The sequence below is a fragment of the Rhodnius prolixus genome, unplaced genomic scaffold (genome assembly GCF_049639745.1).
Source record: "Rhodnius prolixus isolate KJV_2025 unplaced genomic scaffold, Rpr scaffold_5, whole genome shotgun sequence".
NCBI classification, from domain to species: domain Eukaryota; kingdom Metazoa; phylum Arthropoda; class Insecta; order Hemiptera; family Reduviidae; genus Rhodnius; species Rhodnius prolixus.
Window position 1 is genome coordinate 27,353,127 of NW_027411624.1, and position 25,362 is coordinate 27,378,488.

A 25,362-nucleotide genomic window follows, 5' to 3' on the forward strand; every position below is an offset into this window, starting at 1 on the left:
AGCTCCATTAAAATAATATTAATTGATTTTTATCGGTAATTACGATAGATAATGTGATAATTTAATAATTCTGGGCATTGTTATCAAATTATACTTGTATAAAACCTAAATACTAGTAAAGTAAATCGTTTATTAAACAGCCAACAATTATGATTACATTGGTAAGTATTTTTCGGACTGTTACATAATGATTTATACATTATCATCTCTGACGGGCAAATTTTAGCTAATTCTGTTTACGAAAGCAGATCAAGAGATATTGTTTACGAAGGCAGATCAAGATATATTGTTTTTTTATTTCTTTCTCTTACTTCTTGTAAGGAAAGATGTTGAAAGAGGAAAGAGCAGTGTTATCACGAAAAATGTACGTTTTGTGGTCGCCCTGATGCCGATGAGTGGTTTAAACATTCTATTTTTTCCTTGAAAATTGAGAAACTGACTTTACACATCTATTTCTAGAGATTTTCTATTTTAACAAACTGTTTTAAAATGAATCAATTACCATGTAAAAGACCGCATAAACGGAAGTAGAGTAGGTTGTATTGTTGTGCATTTGAAGACGATGGATTTTAACTGTTACTTTCTTTGAGCACTAAGAAGAAGGCAGGCTATTCCAAGAGGAGGGGCGTGGTATAGAGAAGGACGTCACGCGCACCTAGGTGGAAAGAACCAGATCTTCAGAGGACAGAGACCGAAGAAAGAGAGAGTGAAGTGGGGCGGTCATGAGGAGTGGTAAGAATATGAAGAGAGAGTATTCTGAATGTTGTTCGGTGTGCCGTAGTTCGTGTTTGCCGTAGTTTGTAGCCCGTTATTGTTGTTGTTGCTGTAGTCGGCGAGAGAAATGTTTTTAGAGTAGTCATGGCCGCGGCTCTTACACTGTTCACCATTAGTGCAGCCGCCGTTATCATCTCTTCTATTAGACCAGCTGAAGCTTCCATAACACCACAACAGTCAGTTAACGCACACCTCGAACAATCCATTCAGGTCAGCTCTGTTTTTATCTCTAAGTTTTTAGTAGTTTTTATATTAACCAGCTCAACTTCTGTTCTCGCAACTTACTCCGTCTATATGACACAAACTTATTGACCCATTTCGTAAACAAAAATCTGGAAACAAAATAAAAACTAGTCTTGAAATCTTCGACATAATTGCAAAGTGTCGAATATGAAGAACACATTAAATTTCGCACGCTAACCATTCGCACATATAAAACCATTACATAACAGCATTTCATTGATGAGATAACGCCTCCAACTCGATTTGATCCTTCAAATTAATAATTATAATTTTGAAAAAAAAATTTAATTACGTTACGTTATGTACGTGGGTGTATCATAAATAAGCGGTAGAAAGTGACTTCAAATCTTAATAAACACTGCTCTAATGTACCTACATTGTTTCAGATAGTAAAAAAGAAATAATAACCTTTAGAATCGCGCTAATAAGGTCGTTTATATTACATTATTATTGCATAAACTTTTTCAAAAAACTGTAAAATAAGAATTTTATGGCCAATAAACATAAAAGGCGACATTGTTCGTGACTCGCGAGCAAAAACAATCCACCGAATACTGGTCGATGAACATTCTAAGAGGATGGTATTACATTAAAGTTGAAGCGATATGCCATCAGCCTCGAGTAACAAGAAAGTTTATTTTCAATCTTTTAAGTATTCAACTTACTGCAACACTAAAAAATTCTAATACTAATGATTAAAAGAATGTTTTTCAAGAATTTGGTCGAATTTTTAGGAAACCAAATGAACTAATTTCAGTTTTAACAAGAAAAAATGCAATCATAAAAAAAAAACGAAAACTTGAAAAGTGGCGATCAAACAAATACTTATTACAATTTTATAACTGAAAGAAATTTTGAACAAACCAGAACGAATATGCATTCTCATTAGATACTTTAATTTTTAACTAATTGTTTGTCCAGTCAATTTTGGGTCTCTCGCCACGTTTGCTTAAGGACTAATTTCAAGTCGCCGGATCACAAACCGTAATCAAATATCTCCTAGTTCCCAAGTATCAATAATAAATAAATTAGTTTTTTTCAATCTTTTATAATAACTTAAATATCCTCTTCAAATCTTAACAAATTTACTGTACTATTAATTTTTATAAAAATTAATTTCTATTTTTTTGTTGAATCTTTTTATTGGCCTAAAAACTGAATGAAGTGGAAGGTTCAATCTCCTCTAGCAAGCTCTCTCTTACATTTCACTTTCACTGTCAAGGTTACATCTCCTTCTGGTTGCCATAAATGGCACGATATTATTCATATGATAATATATGAACTTTCATTACAAAAATTTTATTTTTAAATATTTTGATACAAAAAAACTTTAAATTAACTTTACTTATGAAATAGTCTGTCCACTTCTTGTTTTTGTATTTCTTTAATGCTAAAAGAGAAAACATTGTGATCGGGTCAAGTTTGAGCAGAAAGTTCACGTTTTAAAACTGCGCGAGTACAGAAAAACAAAAATTATTAAGCGTTCTTACTCATACACAGGCACAGAGATATCCTCAGTCCCGTTAACCATTTAAGAAGCTAGTAGGATAAGTAGGATAGTTTAAGTAGGATATTGTTCCTAGAAGAGTATTCCCGGGATTGAGTCGCTTCAAGAAATCTACTTGGCAGAATGCAAATTGTAGAATCTAAGTGCTCAGGAGGAAGATTAATCTCCGTCTTAGGTCTTTGCCTTTTGAGGAAGCACATCCACAAGTTTGGGCGAAATTTGAAAAGGAGCGAAAACAGTTTTGTTTATTATATTGGCTGTTGATTGACGCAGAGAATTTTAAATTAATCTTGCGGTCCCAATTATGCTCTAAATGCAGTTTCTTACCTAGAGAAGCATTAGATTAGATTTAGTGTATGAGGAAGAAAGGACAAGTAAGTGAATTGAAGTCGCAATGTTGTATCTGAATACGGAAATCATAGGAATTACAGACTTAAAATATTCTCAATTTTGAAAACAGACACAAGGTTTGCTTTAAATCGTATATTCAATTAGCTTTTATAAAAAAGCTTAAACATTTAAATTTGAGTTCACTATATATGAAGAACTTAATAAGTTTAAAGCACTGTAATGTTTTATTCAAAAAGTTTCCACCGTACCATGAACTTTTTAAGCATAGCGATAACATTCAAGTTCAATGGCACTGCGGGTCTCCGAACAATGTTCTTGCAGTACAGTACAGTGAGAAGTAAATACGAATAAATTGTCTCGTACCTGGGACCTCTGCAATCTAAGCACAAAAGTTTATTCACCTATATGTAGATGAACTTTCAGGTTTATTTTTTAAAGGAAATTTATAAATCCAATATATTAATTTCTGTAAAAGTAAAATGTTTCTTATTCAATGTTTTCGACCTTTAATATAAAGGTTTAGGAAAAAGCTGCCTCGAAACATTACGATCAATAACTTGTCATAGATGTTATTGTAGATTCTATTCAGGTTGGTCTCTGGAACCAACTTTGAATACCATCTTACATCTTCCATTATAAAGAGACCATTAAATCACAATATATTTAATCCATCAATCTACAACATTAACAATAACTAAACCAATTTTGTGTTGGTGTACGGTGAGCCTATAGCTTTATTTTGCTTAAATATTTCTTTAGTTAGATTTTTTTATTTTGACCGGATACTTAATAATAACAATTCTGTACGCTCGTCCCATACAATCTTAAAGATACTTGGCTGCTTACAAATGGACTTAGACTGTTGTCACAAAAAATTTAATAGTGAGATTCTGAATTTTTTTACTTCTTATTCTCCTTTACTTTCCAGTTCTGTCCCAAGAACTCTTCTACTTCTAAAAAATGTAATTAGTTGAAAATTTACTAAGAAATTTATTAAATTTCAGTGCCACAAATTCCTTATTTTTCTTGTGGAGTATTTTCACTAACATAGCTAACATTAATACAGTTTCAGCCTCTTTGGCAAATCGAGAATGGGAGAGGAGTTGACTTTCCTCTAGCGTAAAATGTACGGTTTTATTACGAACTATATGATGTAATTAAGTGCGATTCGGAGTTCAGAGAAAATGAGTTAGTTTCTTGAGATTTAGTAAGAGAAAGTAATAACATAATGATGTGTTTTAAGAGCAGTGAAAACTAGAAGTCTATTATAAAAATCAATCTAAGGAACCGACTGATATTGATCAGAGATGAACGTCAAAGTCCTACGCTAATCCAAAGAGCTTTTGGGCCCTCATAGCTGTAAATAATTGTTCGTAGAAAGTAGACATCCATAACGTACATGAAATAAGAAATATGTATATGTGACGTTCTGAGATAAGAAAGAAGAAGTTGTGCCAATAACTACCGCTGCTGGTGGTTTGAGTTTCATATTAAATTTCTAATTATAAAGAAAATGAATAAATTCAAAAAATTAAATGACAAAATTAAAAATAAGTAGAGTGCTTTATATCTTTTATTAAAGACAAATTAAATTTAGGCTGCACATTAACTCTAATGGAAAGTCCATCAGCAATGTAATGTTGGCTTTTATAAGAAAAAGAATTGAAATTTACCTAGTCTAGACATATCAATCATTTCTGAAGATATATACATCTAGTCTCATTGGCTAAATTGAAACAGAAATATTGTTTCACTCAGTACAAATGTAAACTGACATCCTGTTGCCTATACATTTCCAATCACTCAACTAAATCACTAGCTGACCTCTTGGACATAAAATAATGTACAATATGAAATGTATATTGTGTATCTAGGTGGATATTAGTTACACAAAATGTCTAGTAGACACTGTTAAGGTCGTGGTTCATTCAAAGTTGGTTCCAGAGACCAACATGAATAGAATGTATAATAACATCTATGACAAGTTATTTATTGATCGTAATGTTTCGAGGCAGCTTCTTCCTAAACCTTTACTATATTAAAGGTCGAAAACATTAAGTAAGAAACATTTTTCTTTTACAGGATTTATAAATTTCCTTAAAAATAAACCTGAAAGTTTATCTACATATAGGGGAACATCGAATAACTTACTGACTGAGATGGGATCTATGTTACTGACAACTAGTGCCTGCACTCACTTCTTTCCTCATTTGAAAACGACAATCGATTTGTAATTACTTTGAGAACCCAAAAAATAATTTGAAATGTTCCAGGAACTTCCGAGGAAATAAAAACAAAAGAAAAGAAAAATTACGGTTTCATAATATGGTTAATGTGATTGTGTAATTTATCTGGCAGTGTTTGTAGACAAGAATGTCTTGGCAGTTGAGTTTTTCTACTTTATTGAACATTTTGGTTAGGATTGTATTAGGTTTTGCCAACCAATCTTTTAATTTGGTTAGTATAAGGCTGTCCATGGATTAATGCCCTTCTATAGCTTGGTACGCAGTAAAATAAATATACAGGGTGTCCCAAGCTATATGGATAACGACTTTTTCTCGGAAACTAAGATAGCTAGAAAAAAAAACTAAAAATTACGTGTCCCCTTAGTTTTTTGATAGAAATACAAATTTACTTTGTAAATTTTTTTCGGTGCTTCCAAAAGCGAGGTACAGACATCAACTTCATTTTTTCAAATAGGGAGGTGCGGTTTTTATTTCAGAAATAGATTCCTCCATTTTTTTAAAGACAAATTTACTTGAACGGTTTTTTTCTGTGAGCAATATTTTACAAGTTATGAATGAAAACATGATTCTTACAAGAAATGTCAAAATGATATTATAACGGTTTTTTGATTGAATAAGAAGAAAAGTACTATTTTATTTTAAATTTTACTCCTCATTAATACTACTGAATCGTCCCCCGTGTCGATATAGCACGCCCATCAAATTGCCTATCGAGATATCTCTTTAAATGCCTGATGGTGTTATATCGACACGGGGGAATTCAGTGACCACCTCGTTCACCGGATTTGACACTTATGGACTATTTCCTTTGGAGATACCTGAAAAACAAGGAGATTATTCATAACTTTTTTCTTTCTTTCCTTATTTCTGCTCATCTAAAAGCATTTCTAAATCTAGGTGCATCAGAATCAAGCCGGGTTGGCATCTTTAGATGAACAAAAGCAAAGAATAATAGATGCCTGTCACTCGGTTAAAGCCGAATTTATTCCTTTGGCAGTAAGGGACAATTGGCAGGAAAGAGCATGTATATGCATCTCTAGTGGTGGAGGCCATTTCGAGCATGATCTGTAATATTAATGAGGAGTAAAATTTATAATAAAATAGTACTTTTCTTCTTATTCAATCAAAAAACCGTTATAATATCATTTTGACATTTCTTGTAAGAATCATGTTTTCATTCATAACTTGTAAAATATCGCTCACAGAAAGAAACCGTTCAAGTAAATTTTTCTTAAAAAAAAATAAAGGAATCTATTTCTGAAATAAAAACTGCACCTCCCCATTTGAAAAAATGAAGTTGGTGCCTGTATCTCGCTTCTGGAAGCACCGAAAAAAATTTACAAAGTAAATTTGGATTCCTAACAAAAAACTAAGGGAACACGTATTTTTTATTTTTTTTTTCTAGCTATCTTAGTTTCCGAGAAAAAGTCGTTATCCATATAGCTTGGGACACCCTGTATACTTAAATATCTTTAGATTCATCAGTGGTTTAATAATAACATAGAACCAGTAAATCTGCTGAAGTGGTTTTCTTGAGGGAAGAAACTACCCAACGATAACACTCACACTGGATATCACGCTGCATTAGTCTCGGAAAAGGACCATCAGCGGCTTCGCGAGTTGTAGTAGAATCCAAAGTTTTGCGTGAGAACGTAGAGTAGAAAGAAAGAAAGAAAGTTGTGAACTTTTTGGTAATTGAATTTCGCTATTTCTGTTATGTAAGAATATTCTGAGATCTTTGAGATTCAGAAAATTGTTGTCCAAATCAATGTCATAAACGTGAAATAAAACTAATTTCTGTGTAGGAGAAAGAAAGTGATTATTATTTCCTAGACAATGAATAATGGGATAGAATTGGTTAGACAAATTTAGTTGAAACAGCACAATACTGTTCAAAAATAGAACCAATCACCTTCCACATTTTAGATGATTACTAATGAAATAAAAACAATTTTTGTTTGCTTTCAGGACCTACTGACCGACACAAACGGCACAGGAAGACTACTCTTTGATGACATATTTTTTGGCACAGCGGATGTTGAAGAGAAGGACACTCCCACAAATTGTTCTTGTAGTCAGTCTTAATAATTTGATCCCTACCCTCATCCTTTCCTACAAACTCCTGTCTTACATCTGCTTTTCATCCTGCATGCTTATTTTTTTAAACCACAATCTAGTATAAAGTAGTTAATTCATAGTTTTAGTACTATGTGCCACCAGGCAAAAATGTTTTGCTTCCTAATCTTGATTTGAAATTTTATCTATTTAATGTTATGAAATTTAATGTGTTAAGATGAAAAAATTTATACTAAATATGTTTGCTTTTCACCTAAGAGCGTTAATTGTGCGAGAAAAGCTTGTCTGAGAAAATGGAAAGTACATTTCTTAAGTAAATTAGGATTTATTGAACAGTTTACTTAGTTTTTGAAGTTTCCAAACTTAAGACATCAATGCTACTTTTGAATTCCTCTTGCTAATAGAGAGAGACTCTAATAAGAAACATCTTTTCTTAAATTAGTTTACTTGCATCATTTTGGTTTGTCACCTTTTTTTAAGCTCGTTGAGGTTTATAAATACGCTTAGCTATCATTAGAATCCTGTATTACTTTGAAAGGGAATCCTGAGAATACCAAGAACCCAATTTATTATTTAAAAATAAAACACTGCATAACAATAAAATACATTAAACATGTAAACGTGTTAATTTCAAGCAAAACCTGCTTCTTTTCTGTGGCCATGGCGAGCACTGACTGCATAACTGTAGAACTAACTACTTCCATTAAAGGAAGGAAAAGGTACGACGACACAGATATTAAAATGTCAAAGGTAAACTGACAACTTTAATAACGGTATCAATGAGAGATACTTGAGGTCCAGATATCTGGTACATCAGGAAGCAACAGAGCTTGGAACATATTAATGTTTGTGATGGGACTTCTACAACCACATGCATTACTTCTCTACTTTTACTCGTGACCCTGTAAATCGTCCGGGGAACTCCTACTGCAAAGTTTATATATTGGATATTACTTCTCCATTAAAGCCCGACTGTCTAAGGTTATTCCATCACTCAAATAATGATTTTTCGTTCTCTCTCTCTTGACTGGAGGGCATTCATATGATATATTGAACTGCTTTTATAGCAATCCAATCATGTGGCCTTGTTTACACATTTCCTTTCCACAAAATAATTATTATCCAAAGGTAGCCAAATACATCTTCGAGAATTTAATATACTCTTAATCATCGAGTAGTTCGATCCAGATTTCTTAAAAGGAAAGTGCCACTGTCTAAAACGTAATGTATAGTTTCTAAAAAAGAAAAAGAGAAGTCAAGAACTGGGGGCATTTTAAAGTGAAGAAGTTGCAACTCTTTAATTTTCTAACTACTAACTTTGAACTGCAACAATTCATCTGAGCTAAAATCGTTAAACGAAATAAGAAACCAGTCGAATTAACTAACCTGCGTCTCTCAGGAAAATGTATTCCCAATCTCTTCTGTGCTCTATTGGAAAATAGAAACAGTGTCTAGCCAGAAGAATTATTTCACTCTTTCTTCCTGGATGTAGATATCTCGTTGAAAACTTTAGACATTGTTAGTTTATTCATCCACTTCTAATTTCAAAAAATTATAGAGATATTTACGGAGAACTTAGTTAACTATGACAAGATATAAAGAGAGAACATCACTTTAATTTCTATTTAAATCTAATTTATTAACTTTTTAATTAAATAGCTAGGAGAGGAGAATTTGTTTTTTAATTCTCTTCTAATTTTCTAGTTAACATAAATTTTCAAATCAATTTACATTGTAACCTTTGTTTTTATTTAACATTTTATTTCCCTAGTATTATTCTTTTGTGGAAATTACGAGTATAACTAGTTAATGAAAATAAGTTAAAACATTATCAGCCATACTTGTGAATTCTTTCTTAACAGAATTATAAATTTAATTTAACTGTAAATTGTTATTCATTAATTATTAAACGAAGCAATACTTCTTTTTTCACAAGTGCTAGATGAAATAAAATAGAAATTTGAAATGAGAATTGAGTACCATTTTTTAACCTCATAATATTTGATAAATGTAACGAGTGGAAACTTGAAAAAATATTAAAGTTCAAAATTGATGAAGTTAACTAGTAATTCCATTTAAATAATAATTAATTTTTATGTTAATAGTCAAAACTATTTACTTTTAAGAGACCAAAAATTTTGCCTCTTCGTCTTATTATTTATTATCTTATGGTAAACTAGTAGTAGTAATAGTCTTTATTCAATTATACATAATACCTTAAATATTACAAATTTAACACATTTACAAATACTCTAGACAATCACCATGGTCATAGACCGTCGGTGGAGTCGTTTAAATAAATAATGCAAAATTGATAATTAAAAAGAACAAAATCCCTGTAATTGGATTATGTGCAGTTGAAAAACTGAACTAAATAAGAAAAAGAAAGGAAAGAACGAACAAAAAATCTCCTCTATGAACTAAGATAAAAAATATACTAACAAAAATAGATAAATCTTGAACAAAAATTAACAAAGAAAGTGAATTTAACAACTTATTACTTTCCATATTTACTGTTGCTTTAATCTTTAATTTGTATTTATGGTAAACTAAAAATCAATTAAGAAAGGTTGGTCCAACTTGCTCTGGGTGCTATGATTATAATTTTATTGTCGACTTTTCTGCAACATTGAAATTTTAATCTTTTAAGAGAGGGAAAGAAAGAAAGTGAATAAAATAACTATAATAGAAGCTGCAAACTAAGAGCATCCAAAAATAATAAAAAATAAACTTCAAGAGCAATGTACATGATTAGCCTGAATTAGGTGGATATCAAGTTTTTGATGGATGTGCCTACAATGGATTTCTAAAACTTGTCACTAAATGAATTTGACCGCACAGCAAACACTCACTGGAAAAGAATTTCCAAAAAAGCCATCAACAATGATGACTGAAAAGGCAGTTAACTTGGAGAAAATGTCTCACATTTCTTTAAATCCCTAAATGTGTTTTTTTTTCAAGAGAAATCAGGGAAATAGAAACTGTGAGGTTAGATATGTGAAAAAAGGTTCAGCAGAGACAAGGAAAACGGGAGTCAATTCCAAGAAAATTCTGGAAAAAAAAACTAGAAAAACTTCAATCCGATTAAACGATTTATTCCCGTATCAAAAAAAATGTGGTCATTTTTAAAATTATTTAAATTTATTTGCTACATTTAAGGTTATGATATAGACGATATTTTTATTGATTTAACCAATAATCAACTAAATAATAAATTCATTACAAGCTTTATAAATTTGTACTTTTTGTTATAGAGTGTGGCATTGTAAACCAAGAGATTAGAATAGTGGGTGGAAGGCCGACCGGGGTGAATAGATACCCGTGGGTGGCCAGACTTGTTTACGACGGACAATTTCATTGTGGTGCCAGTCTATTAAATGGAGATTATGTATTAACGGCAGCACATTGTGTTAGAAGGTATAATTACAGTTTAAGTAAATATATTTTAAGATACACATTTACCCCTTGGGATCTTAATAAATAAATATATTTTGTAGATAAATATCGGTGGATTAAAGAACAGGGAAATATGTCAGAACAATAACTCTCTCACTTTAATAAATAAGTTTTTTTTAATTATCTTCTTCAATTAGCCTTCCTGTTCTTCTATATAAATAAGATCATAGGCCACCTTACAATCCGGATTCCAGATCTGATCACTCCGAGCTCTAGCGTGCTCTGGATTGAATGTAAACTATTAGTGCCCTGCTTTCCAGTTAAATATTGCCATTATTTTTCCAAAAATTAAAAGATGACAATGGAAGAAATAGTGGAATAGGTGAATAACATGATCCGTTCATTGTATTAATATTTAATATTATTTTAGTATTCAGAGTATTAAATTTCTTAATGCAGTAATATACGTAGAGGAGATGTGCTACGGTTAAAAGTGAAAAAACACAGTGGCTGCTCTGTTTTTATTGGATACTTCAAACACTGGCTTCATTTAAGTGAAATGTTCAAATGACGGTACTTGAAGGAAGTACTAGGTGTTGATAGCTTTAGGACACAAGGGATGAAGAAGGTTGCAGTACACTGTTCTTGAAAACTGCTTAAGTTTATTAGCGGTTCGTTATTAGAGATGCCCTTTACGTGATGTTACACAATAAACATTGAATGAAAGTTCTGTGGTGAATATTTTAGGCTCTTCTTGACTTTTCTATAAGTAAATAAATAAAATATAAAATTTTCTGTTAATCTGTGCGCATAATTAATTCAATTAATATAATGTGGATAAGGAATTCATTGAAAATGATAGAACAATGAATAGTATCAGTTGAGGCATATTTATGGGAAGGTCTCATCGGTTCTCATGTAAGTTCTCAAAATAAGTTTGAGCTTTCTATACATTTAGGAGTTCTCAAAACATACATTAGGGATGAAAACTCAATACATTAAATTTAGAACGAAGCGATGTTTCTTCTTCATAAGAAAAAAAGGACATTTATCGAGATTTTAACGTTCATTTGGAAATAAAATTTGCAGCCAAATCATGATTACAACTTTCTAAAGTGTAGCTATAATTAATTAAAACCAGAAATGGCGTAACGATAAATTAAATGATAGTACATAATTCTCCGTTTATGGACGAAACAGAAAGTCTTCTATAACTTTTATTTTCTATTAAAGAAGGCGAAAAGATCTCTAAGACAGAAAAAGAAAGTATGCCAATGACGACTGAAAAATACTTTTTAAACCAGATAATTATATAATTAACTAAACGTCGAGTAACATATCCAGCAATTATTTTTTCCTAATTTGTTCCTCTTTAATATTATTTTTATGAGAAAAGACAGGTTAGTTTATTTAATTGATTCACAGTTTACAGACTTCCAGCTTGTAAACAACTTTTCTTCAAAGATTATTCATTCTTCTCGATGGTGTTCGACTGCTATGTAGGGGCTATTGTGATGTTAATAGTCGTGTATGAAGGAAGATTTCTGTTAGTTTAGTCATGTGAATTTAAATTTGTGAAATGCTGACTGGACTTTGCGTCCATATATTTCTGTTAAATCAAGATGCGTTCTCTGCGATTCGTATCATGGTGTTTTTCAGTTTATTACTCATATCTGTTTTTTAAATTGACCAGAAAGTGGACAGAGAGGATATCATCTAGGTCAATAACACCAGGGATACAAAAAACAAAAACAAAAAATTAATGTATTTGTAAATAAATAGTAAAAACTTGGAAACTGATGTCGTTACGATAGCGTAGCAGTCTCCTTTATTAGTTTACGATAGGCACGAACTATCATTGTCTCGTCGCCAGTGATATATATCGTATTTATAAATAAAATTATTCTATGTACATTCCTTAGTAATAAAACGTTTATTTCAATAAGAATTACAAAATTTAATGGCTTATTAGCGGTAATAAAAACTAATCGTACAGCAGTTCTGGAGTTTTTGAGTGATCTATTTCTGATGATAAGTGGATTTGTTGTATCCATGTGTAGTATCTTTGTAGTTTACTGTAGATGTTGGTCTCCAGGTGGGTCTTGTATCTAGAATTACGCCAATTTCTATCTATCGAATTTCTTGGTCTTTTTATTTCAATAATATTTCTGGTTTTGATTTTTCATTTGGCACAGAACGGGCGCTAAAGAATAAAGCTTTTGACTTTCCACGAGAATCTGCCTTCTAGTACATCTTTTTTTGAGACTTCTTGCATGTGTTTTGTTATTTTGCAGAGAAAAGCGTCACTCTGAGCAATTTCATTCAAAAAAGATTTGTATTTGGAGAATCTATTAATTGACAAGTCTCTATTTCATCTGTCTTGCTAGTGAATTAAAGTTGGTCTGAAGAATTGCCACTTCTTTTCTAAATTTTTCAAATTCAGGTGAAAGAGAAATGGATTCATAACTTCGAATGATAAATTTAAATGAATGACTTTTCAGAATTTACTGAAGAAGAACATATATTCTGATCTACGGGTAATGTAATTCACTCATGCCTAAAAAAGCTATTATGACGTCTCATCAGCTTAGAAAACCCAAACAATATCAGTAATAATTTTATGCTACAATCTCTGGCCCATTAACAAGCATTTCTTTAGTTCTCTCCATCTGCAGCAGTACCCATAAATCATCCAAGAAATCTTTGAATAAATGTGTAGATGCATTCGCTAACCTCTAACCAATTATATTCTTCAATTCTCTGTTCATCGCTTTCTTAGACCATAAAGACAGATTGAGTGCTGTTTAACTAATAGTTTCTTACATTAGGAGGTTTTTTTACCGATCTGAGATTCTTTTCTTGCTTCATGTGCAGATTTATTATCTTTCAGAGCTTTGTAAAAAGGGATTACTTCGTTAATACGAGTACGACTAGTAACCTTTTGCCCTTCCGAATATAGTGTTGGATAGAAATTCAAATATTAGAAATTACACAATTTCATTTTGTCTTCTCTGGTCTAGGTCTAAAATATGTTCTTACTATAAAAAGAAAGGAAAGATAATTTACATCTTGACTTAAGGTATGAGTTGATAATAAATTGATGGTTATTAAAAAGAGATTACCGCTGTTTGCAGTATTGCCTTAAATCTTATGCTCAAGAAAATTTGGTAGCTATCAGACAATTTAGGAGTAAAGTAAGTCGAGCAAAAAAAAAAAAAAAAAAAAGGTTATTTGAGCTAAATTTAACCAAATATTTTAATTTCTAATGCTCTAGGTTATAAACAAATTAAATAGATAGACTATTGAATGAAAATCCAACAAAGCAATAAAACATTAATTATCCTTTAGGAACATAGGGTCCCTTTTCATTTCTATAAAAATTGGCCAACAAGATCAAAATTATACTGTGTTAATAATGTGAATAGATAAATTTAACATTAACCAACAGTAATGCTCTAAAACTTGCAGGCTCAAGAGATCCAAAATACGTGTCATACTTGGAGATCACGACCAATATGTGACGACAGATGCACCAGCCGTGATGCGTGCCGTATCTAGCGTCATCAGGCATCGAAATTTTGATTTGGAATCATATAATCACGATATAGCTCTACTAAAATTAAGGAAACCAGTACAGTTTTCCAAAAACATCAGCCCAGTGTGCCTGCCACAAGCTGGTCAGTATTCTCAATATTTATTAATTACTATAAAGAGTAAAGTTAATTCAATATTATTGATGCAATTAATAACATTTTCATTTCACTGAAAAATATCTGTAACAGCTATTCACATGCAGAGATTACTTCTCATTATTAAAATCAGATCAACCATAGATGTACAATCGAGCATTGGCCTTAATATTAACTATCAAATACAGAAACAGCAGCTATCTAGTCAAATTAGAAGACAATTCGCTTTTTTTTCCAACGGTTATTACTTCTTATTTTTCAAATTAAATCGACCTTAGATGTAAAATCGAGCATTGGCCTTAATATTAACTATCAAATACAAAAACAGCAGCAATCTAGTCAAATTAGAAGACAATTCGCTCTTTTTCCAATGATTTATACTTCTTATTCTTCAAATTAGATCGACACTACATGTACAATCGAGCATTGGCCTTAATATTAACTATCATCTACGAAAACAGCAGCAATCTAGTCCACTTAGAAGATAATTCGCTATTTTTCCAATGGTTTTTACTTCTTATTTTTCAAATTAGATCGACACTACATGTACAATCTAGCGTTGCCCTTAATATTAACTATCAAATACAAAAACAGCAGCAATCTAGTCAAAGTAGAAGACAATTCGCTCTTTTTCCAATGATTTATACTTCTTATTCTTCAAATTAGATCGACACTACATGTACAATCTAGCGTTGCCCTTAATATTAACTATCAAATACAAAAACAGCAGCAATCTAGTCAAAGTAGAAGACAATTCGCTCTTTTTCCAATGATTTATACTTCTTATTCTTCAAATTAGATCGACACTACATGTACAATCGAGCATTGGCCTTAATATTAACTATCATCTACGAAAACAGCAGCAATCTAGTCCACTTAGAAGACAATTCGCTCTTTTTCCAATGATTTATACTTCTTATTCTTCAAATTAGATCGACACTACATGTACAATCGAGCATTGGCCTTAATATTAACTATCAAATACAAAAACAGCAGCAATCTAGTCAAAGTAGAAGACAATTCGCTCTTTTTCCAATGATTTATACTTCTTATTCTTCAAATTAGATCGACACTACATGTACAATCTAGCGTTGCCCTTAATATTAACTATCAAATACAAAAACAGCAGCAATCTAGTCAAAGTAGAAGACAATTCGCTCTTTTTCCAATGATTTATACTTCTTATTCTTCAAATTAGATCGACACTACATGTACAATCGAGCATTGGCCTTAATATTAACTATCATCTACGAAAACAGCAGCAATCTAGTCAAAGTAGAAGACAATTCGCTCTTTTTCCAATGATTTATACTTCTTATTCTTCAAATTAGATCGACACTACATGTACAATCTAGCGTTGCCCTTAATATTAACTATCAAATACAAAAGCAGCAGCAATCTAGTCAAAGTAGAAGACAATTCGCTCTTTTTCCAATGATTTATACTTCTTATTCTTCAAATTAGATCGACACTACATGTACAATCTAGCGTTGCCCTTAATATTAACTATCAAATACAAAAACAGCAGCAATCTAGTCAAAGTAGAAGACAATTCGCTCTTTTTCCAATGATTTATACTTCTTATTCTTCAAATTAGATCGACACTACATGTACAATCTAGCGTTGCCCTTAATATTAACTATCAAATACAAAAACAGCAGCAATCTAGTCAAAGTAGAAGACAATTCGCTCTTTTTCCAATGATTTATACTTCTTATTCTTCAAATTAGATCGACACTACATGTACAATCGAGCATTGGCCTTAATATTAACTATCATCTACGAAAACAGCAGCAATCTAGTCAAAGTAGAAGACAATTCGCTCTTTTTCCAATGATTTATACTTCTTATTCTTCAAATTAGATCGACACTACATGTACAATCTAGCGTTGCCCTTAATATTAACTATCAAATACAAAAACAGCAGCAATCTAGTCAAAGTAGAAGACAATTCGCTCTTTTTCCAATGATTTATACTTCTTATTCTTCAAATTAGATCGACACTACATGTACAATCTAGCGTTGCCCTTAATATTAACTATCAAATACAAAAACAGCAGCAATCTAGTCAAAGTAGAAGACAATTCGCTCTTTTTCCAATGATTTATACTTCTTATTCTTCAAATTAGATCGACACTACATGTACAATCGAGCATTGGCCTTAATATTAACTATCATCTACGAAAACAGCAGCAATCTAGTCCACTTAGAAGACAATTCGCTCTTTTTCCAATGATTTATACTTCTTATTCCTCAAATTAGATCGACACTACATGTACAATCGAGCATTGGCCTTAATATTAACTATCATCTACGAAAACAGCAGCAATCTAGTCCACTTAGAAGATAATTCGCTATTTTTCCAATGGTTATTACTTCTTATTTTTCAAATTAGATCGACACTACATGTACAATCTAGCATTGCCCATAATATTAACTATCAAATACAAAAACAGCAGCAATCTAGTCCACTTAGAAGACAATTCGCTCTTTTTCCAATGATTTATACTTCTTATTCTTCAAATTAGATCGACACTACATGTACAATCGAGCATTGGCCTTAATATTAACTATCATCTACGAAAACAGCAGCAATCTAGTCCACTTAGAAGATAATTCGCTATTTTTCCAATGGTTATTACTTCTTATTTTTCAAATTAGATCGACACTACATGTACAATCTAGCATTGCCCATAATATTAACTATCAAATACAAAAACAGCAGCAATCTAGTCCACTTAGAAGACAATTCGCTCTTTTTCCAATGATTTATACTTCTTATTCTTCAAATTAGATCGACACTACATGTACAATCGAGCATTGGCCTTAATATTAACTATCATCTACGAAAACAGCAGCAATCTAGTCCACTTAGAAGATAATTCGCTATTTTTCCAATGGTTATTACTTCTTATTTTTCAAATTAGATCGACACTACATGAACAATCTAGCATTGCCCATAACATTAACTATCAAATACAAAAACAGCAGCAATCTAGTCCACTTAGAAGACAATTCGCTCTTTTTCCAATGATTTATACTTCTTATTCTTCAAATTAGATCGACACTACATGTACAATCTAGCATTGCCCATAACATTAACTATCAAATACAAAAACAGCAGCAATCTAGTCAAATTAGAAGACAATTCGCTATTTTTCCAATGGTTATTACTTCTTATTTTTCAAATTAGATCGACACTACATGTACAATCGAGCATTGGCCTTAATATTAACTATCATCTACGAAAACAGCAGCAATCTAGTCCACTTAGAAGATAATTCGCTATTTTTCCAATGGTTATTACTTCTTATTTTTCAAATTAGATCGACACTACATGTACAATCGAGCATTGGCCTTAATATTAACTATCATCTACGAAAACAGCAGCAATCTAGTCCACTTAGAAGATAATTCGCTATTTTTCCAATGGTTATTACTTCTTATTTTTCAAATTAGATCGACACTACATGTACAATCGAGCATTGGCCTTAATATTAACTATCATCTACGAAAACAGCAGCAATCTAGTCCACTTAGAAGACAATTCGCTCTTTTTCCAATGATTTATACTTCTTATTCTTCAAATTAGATCGACACTACATGTACAATCTAGCATTGCCCATAACATTAACTATCAAATACAAAAACAGCAGCAATCTAGTCAAATTAGAAGACAATTCGCTATTTTTCCAATGGTTATTACTTCTTATTTTTCAAATTAGATCGACACTACATGTACAATCGAGCATTGGCCTTAATATTAACTATCATCTACGAAAACAGCAGCAATCTAGTCAAATTAGAAGATAATTCGCTATTTTTCCAATGGTTATTACTTCTTATTTTTCAAATTAGATCGAGACTACATGTACAATCGAGCATTGGCCTTAATATTAAGTATCATCTACGAAAACAGCAGCAATCTAGTCCACTTAGAAGACAATTCGCTCTTTTTCCAATGATTTATACTTCTTATTCTTCAAATTAGATCGACACTACATGTACAATCGAGCATTGGCCTTAATATTAACTATCATCTAAGAAAACAGCAGCAATCTAGTCCACTTAGAAGATAATTCGCTATTTTTCCAATGGTTATTACTTCTTATTTTTCAAATTAGATCGACACTACATGTACAATCTAGCATTGCCCATAATATTAACTATCAAATACAAAAACAGCAGCAATCTAGTCCACTTAGAAGACAATTCGCTCTTTTTCCAATGATTTATACTTCTTATTCTTCAAATTAGATCGACACTACATGTACAATCGAGCATTGGCCTTAATATTAACTATCATCTACGAAAACAGCAGCAATCTAGTCCACTTAGAAGATAATTCGCTATTTTTCCAATGGTTATTACTTCTTATTTTGCAAATTAGATCGACACTACATGAACAATCTAGCATTGCCCATAACATTAACTATCAAATACAAAAACAGCAGCAATCTAGTCCACTTAGAAGACAATTCGCTCTTTTTCCAATGATTTATACTTCTTATTCTTCAAATTAGATCGACACTACATGTACAATCGAGCATTGGCCTTAATATTAACTATCATCTACGAAAACAGCAGCAATCTAGTCCACTTAGAAGATAATTCGCTATTTTTCCAATGGTTATTACTTCTTATTTTTCAAATTAGATCGACACTACATGAACAATCTAGCATTGCCCATAACATTAACTATCAAATACAAAAACAGCAGCAATCTAGTCCACTTAGAAGACAATTCGCTCTTTTTCCAATGATTTATACTTCTTATTCTTCAAATTAGATCGACACTACATGTACAATCGAGCATTGGCCTTAATATTAACTATCATCTACGAAAACAGCAGCAATCTAGTCCACTTAGAAGATAATTCGCTATTTTTCCAATGGTTATTACTTCTTATTTTTCAAATTAGATCGACACTACATGTACAATCTAGCATTGCCCATAATATTAACTATCAAATACAAAAACAGCAGCAATCTAGTCAAATTAGAAGACAATTCGCTCTTTTTCCAATGATTTATACTTCTTATTCTTCAAATTAGATCGACACTACATGTACAATCGAGCATTGGCCTTAATATTAACTATCATCTACGAAAACAGCAGCAATCTAGTCCACTTAGAAGATAATTCGCTATTTTTCCAATGGTTATTACTTCTTATTTTTCAAATTAGATCGACACTACATGTACAATCGAGCATTGGCCTTAATATTAACTATCATCTACGAAAACAGCAGCAATCTAGTCCACTTAGAAGACAATTCGCTCTTTTTCCAATGATTTATACTTCTTATTCTTCAAATTAGATCGACACTACATGTACAATCGAGCATTGGCCTTAATATTAACTATCATCTACGAAAACAGCAGCAATCTAGTCCACTTAGAAGATAATTCGCTATTTTTCCAATGGTTATTACTTCTTATTTTTCAAATTAGATCGACACTACATGTACAATCTAGCATTGCCCATAATATTAACTATCAAATACAAAAACAGCAGCAATCTAGTCAAATTAGAAGACAATTCGCTCTTTTTCCAATGATTTATACTTCTTATTTTTCAAATTAGATCGACACTACATGTACAATCGAGCATTGGCCTTAATATTAACTATCATCTACGAAAACAGCAGCAATCTAGTCCACTTAGAAGACAATTCGCTCTTTTTCCAATGATTTATACTTCTTATTCTTCAAATTAGATCGACACTACATGTACAATCGAGCATTGGCCTTAATATTAACTATCATCTACGAAAACAGCAGCAATCTAGTCCACTTAGAAGATAATTCGCTATTTTTCCAATGGTTATTACTTCTTATTTTTCAAATTAGATCGACACTACATGAACAATCTAGCATTGCCCATAACATTAACTATCAAATACAAAAACAGCAGCAATCTAGTCAAATTAGAAGACAATTCGCTCTTTTTCCAATGATTTATACTTCTTATTTTTCAAATTAGATCGACACTACATGTACAATCGAGCATTGGCCTTAATATTAACTATCATCTACGAAAACAGCAGCAATCTAGTCCACTTAGAAGACAATTCGCTCTTTTTCCAATGATTTATACTTCTTATTCTTCAAATTAGATCGACACTACATGTACAATCGAGCATTGGCCTTAATATTAACTATCATCTACGAAAACAGCAGCAATCTAGTCCACTTAGAAGATAATTCGCTATTTTTCCAATGGTTATTACTTCTTATTTTTCAAATTAGATCGACACTACATGTACAATCTAGCATTGCCCATAATATTAACTATCAAATACAAAAACAGCAGCAATCTAGTCAAATTAGAAGACAATTCGCTCTTTTTCCAATGATTTATACTTCTTATTCTTCAAATTAGATCGACACTACATGTACAATCGAGCATTGGCCTTAATATTAACTATCATCTACGAAAACAGCAGCAATCTAGTCCACTTAGAAGATAATTCGCTATTTTTCCAATGGTTATTACTTCTTATTTTTCAAATTAGATCGACACTACATGTACAATCGAGCATTGGCCTTAATATTAACTATCATCTACGAAAACAGCAGCAATCTAGTCCACTTAGAAGACAATTCGCTCTTTTTCCAATGATTTATACTTCTTATTCTTCAAATTAGATCGACACTACATGTACAATCGAGCATTGGCCTTAATATTAACTATCATCTACGAAAACAGCAGCAATCTAGTCAAATTAGAAGATAATTCGCTATTTTTCCAATGGTTATTACTTCTTATTTTTCAAATTAGATCGACACTACATGTACAATCGAGCATTGGCCTTAATATTAACTATCATCTACGAAAACAGCAGCAATCTAGTCCACTTAGAAGACAATTCGCTCTTTTTCCAATGATTTATACTTCTTATTCTTCAAATTATATCGACACTACATGTACAATCGAGCATTGGCCTTAATATTAACTATCATCTACGAAAACAGCAGCAATCTAGTCAAATTAGAAGATAATTCGCTATTTTTCCAATGGTTATTACTTCTTATTTTTCAAATTAGATCGACACTACATGTACAATCTAGCATTGCCCATAATATTAACTATCAAATACAAAAACAAATTACAAAATTTGCTACTAGAAGTCTCAACCGATTGAAGTATAATTGAATAGTACAGCGTACAAGCTAATGGCGGCTTACAAGTCTAAAATAAGCCCATTTCTCTTTTATCTATTTCTCGATTTCTGTTGACGATAATTGCGTAAAACATGAAGTATTATTCCAAGAGAAATATTATTTATCGTATTTTTAAAGGTTTTTTTTTTCTTTCTGTATTCGAAAGTTTATCAAATACCTATGGGAGAAATGTTGAATAAATATTTTAAATTACCTATTTAATGGAAATAATCAATTTTAAAGTATTGGCCAATCACAATGTAGAATGGTAGCCGACTGTGGGCGTAGAATGGTACAGAAAACTAATTAGTTGTCATATGATTAAAAGTTCGATTAATTTCGCCGATTGAAATTTTACAAAAATTAAATCAATTAAATTTTGGATTAAACTGTATTTTTAATCAGCTTCCAAATCTGTTCTCATGTTTTATAAAATGATATTTTGTTTTATAATTGTAAGAATTGAATCAACTTTTACGAAATTCTTTTCAAAGATTTGGAATAATATAATTGCTTTCCTAAAATTAAGCAAACCAATACAGTTTTCTAAAAACAACAGCCCAGTGTGCCAGTAATTTGTTGACTTGAAAGTTGTTTCATGATGCTGAAAGATTAGCATTCCAATAAAAGAAGCACATTGACATCAGCTTTTTCTGACAAAAGTTACAAGATAATATATAGAAATTTAAAGGTGTTTATGTTAATTGAAATACATAGGAGTTATCAACAAAATTTCGGAAATTCACGTTTCGAGAGAGGTCATGCGCTTTTTCAATGATCAGAGTATCTCGTAACATGATTTCCGACTAAAATTTGAAGAAATGTCAGATTCCTCAATCCAGATATAAACGAGATGGACTCTATGAACAGACAAGACAGAAGACACACCAACCCTGAAATGTAATAGTATTACTTTCTAAACTAGCCCTGAAGATGACCTAGTCCCTAGGTCGAAAGCTCGGCAATATAAATTTTACTAACTGAAATGGTATTTATTTTTTCATCCTATGATAAGTAAATTAATTTTTCTACATAACAACTCAGACGAAATATTATTGCTGATTCGGAAAATATGATGATTCCACAAGTAAACTCAAAGTTTTCAGCGATAAACATCTTGTCCTGCTTCTGGAAATCTGTAAAACAAACAGGAAGAAATAATGATGAATTATAACATCCGACTGGATAGCCAAATATTCAATAAAAATACATCTGAGGGGAAATAATAATAATGAACTGAATAATGAATACATTTAAACAAAATATAACAATAATCCAATTTATTAAGTGCATTTTAAGTACAAATGCATTCAACATATATTTACTGATAATACATATTTCAATTTAAAATAAATAAAATACAGTTCACTAAGCACGTAACAAGCCGACGATAACTTTGTATAAGGGTGCATGCACATCTATACATGATATATGTTTATATATGTAGCTACATATTTGTATTATAATAATTTGAGATTTTCCCAAGTGTTAAACAGTGCGTAAAATAACTTCAATTTTATTTAACACCTGAACAAATTTTGCAGAATTGTTATTAAATGCGTCAGACCTTCACGCGTGTATAATTATTTTTTAAAAAGCAAAATAATATTAGTGGATAATGTGGGGAAATTGGGTTTAAATACTAAAACTAAAATTAGTAAAAAAAAATAGCGTGAATGCACTTTCTCCTGATGCAGAACTCTATTTTCGATCGCTAAATTTTCTTAATCTTCTTTATATTTTGCAATCATTTAGTGTTAGAAAATGTTTGATAAATGACAGAAAAGAAGGGATATGAGATAACAGAAAATAGGCAAGGAAGTTGTCACTCGAATGTCAAATGTTCACACGGAAAATTTATTAAAAATGTTGTTATAACTTGGAATCTGTATTAAATATTATTATCACTTCATTTTATTCTTGACAATGGTTTCAAATTCATCTCTTTATGTAATGGCTCTTTATTTGCCAGTTTCTTAATTTTGTCGGACACTTATTTGAACTTTCCTTTTTTCTCATTGTTTGATCTCTTTGGAAAAGTGTTGATTTTGAAAAAGTCAGTCATGTTTTGTAATTGCCGAACGACTCAACAAGAATCTGAAAAATTAGAATTTTGTAGAAATGTTAAAAGACAATTTTTTCAAGACTTACTCTAACAAAAACAAATTTAAAAATTTTAGTTTCTTCGCCAATTTCTATTTTAAATTGAATTAGTATTTTAGACAATTCTTCCTCTAAGGTCAAGGCTAGATTTATGTGCGTAAGCATATCAGAATATTAAAAAGTTGTATTTTTCCTGTTTTACTTTAATAGAGTTGAAATTAATTGTCTCTGACCAAAAGTTTTGTGACTGAGTTCATTAATCTCAACCAGTCTACGTTAAAATTTATTGTTCTAATATCAAAAATCAGAAATCATTTAGTTTATTACATGATCGGGAATGTTTGTCATGAGGGTAGTTTGTAGCGTTCACTTAAAACATTTGCTATTTAGAATTAAACCCGGTAATATGTACCGAGTGCGTGAGTTAATGCTGTGAGAGGGTTTTGTGATAAAATAGAAACTGTCATTCTTAGCATTCAAAGTTATAGAAAGGATTATTAAAAGAAGTTTTTAATTAAGCTTTTTCTAAAAGAAGTTATTTTTTATTAACTTCTTATAATGGATAAGAGTCCTTTTACTGAAGAGGTTGAAGATTCAAATTAATAAGATCCTAAAATTACAATAAACCAATCAATAATTTATTAACTTTGTAGTATGAACATCTTTGAGGCTCAGAGTAAAGAACATGGATAACAAAAAAAAATTCATTGTACCTTGAACGCAAGTACATTTGGCTGTTATTCTTGAAAAGCATTTTAAGGGCCATCCCTAATGATTGAAGGCGTTCATCTGGTACAGAAATGTTATTTAAACTTAATTAACAACTAATGTAAATTCCAAAGTTTTAATTCAAACTAAACCGCTACTAAGCATTAAAAATTATTTTAGTTAATTATTACATTAAATACAGACTCCATAATAAAAAAAATATAATAAATATTTCCGAAATTACTTGAAGGTTTACTGCAAAAACTCCATTAAAGTAGCAACAAACTTTTTAAAAATTCCTTAAATAAATAAACATCTTTCATATAATGAAAAATGGTTTTCATCTCTTCTAAAGTGTTCAAATAATCTCTTATAATATTCATCTTTCTTGAATGATTGCATACCTATAACTCTTGTTAATGCCAACAGATAGCAGGCCTGCACAAATTTTATTGCCCACGCCACTCTAGCATTTCTCCTTGGAGTTTGAACTCTTAAGCTTACATCCTATTAAATACATCATTTATGTTGTTTAAACTAAATGAATTTATTTTATTAATACTTATTATACGTTAACCAATTTATTCTATATAAATAGTTACTTTAAGTTCCTCTAAATCAACTAGGGAAAGTATTTCTAAAATGGAATTACTCTTGACTTTCACTAGTGGTTCCACCTTCAGGAGCTCACCACTTGTCAGACTACTTGTGTTAATGTTTGTTGATTTTTTTATTTACTTTATTGTTATTGTTATCATTTGTATACACAACACTTTCTACTAGTCCAAGTGACAGAGGTAGCTAACAAAAAAAATAAATAGGTCAAGTTTTTTTTGGGGTATAGTGTCACTAATTTCTCAATTATAATAATTAATAATAAATCTTCCCTACAATGCCATACATTTTGTAATTATAACTATAAACTAATAAATATCTTCACTATAATGTGCTGGAATAATGCTTTTATAGTAGAATTTATCGTTATCCGCTCCTCTTCACCCGCAATCTGTTGCGATCTGCTAAAGTGGTATTTACTAACTGGCCTGCATTATGCTGTCAGTCTGCAATCTGTTTGCAATATTTCGTTAAGTACCTCAAAAGG

General features: G+C 31.2%; 1 protein-coding gene across 1 annotated transcript in view; it reads left to right on the top strand.

Annotated features, from left to right (window-relative positions):
* The first annotated feature begins 569 nt into the window (after positions 1 to 569).
* The window catches only part of LOC141458691 (trypsin-1-like), a 31,923-nt gene continuing 7,130 nt past the window's right edge, over positions 570 to 25,362 (top strand). Inside the window, exons 1-4 of the mRNA XM_074137011.1 lie at positions 570 to 984; positions 7,090 to 7,195; positions 10,452 to 10,614; positions 14,062 to 14,270. Coding sequence (XP_073993112.1) covers positions 859 to 984; positions 7,090 to 7,195; positions 10,452 to 10,614; positions 14,062 to 14,270 — 604 coding nt within the window. The 5' untranslated portion in view covers positions 570 to 858. The remainder of the gene's footprint in view (positions 985 to 7,089; positions 7,196 to 10,451; positions 10,615 to 14,061; positions 14,271 to 25,362) is intronic.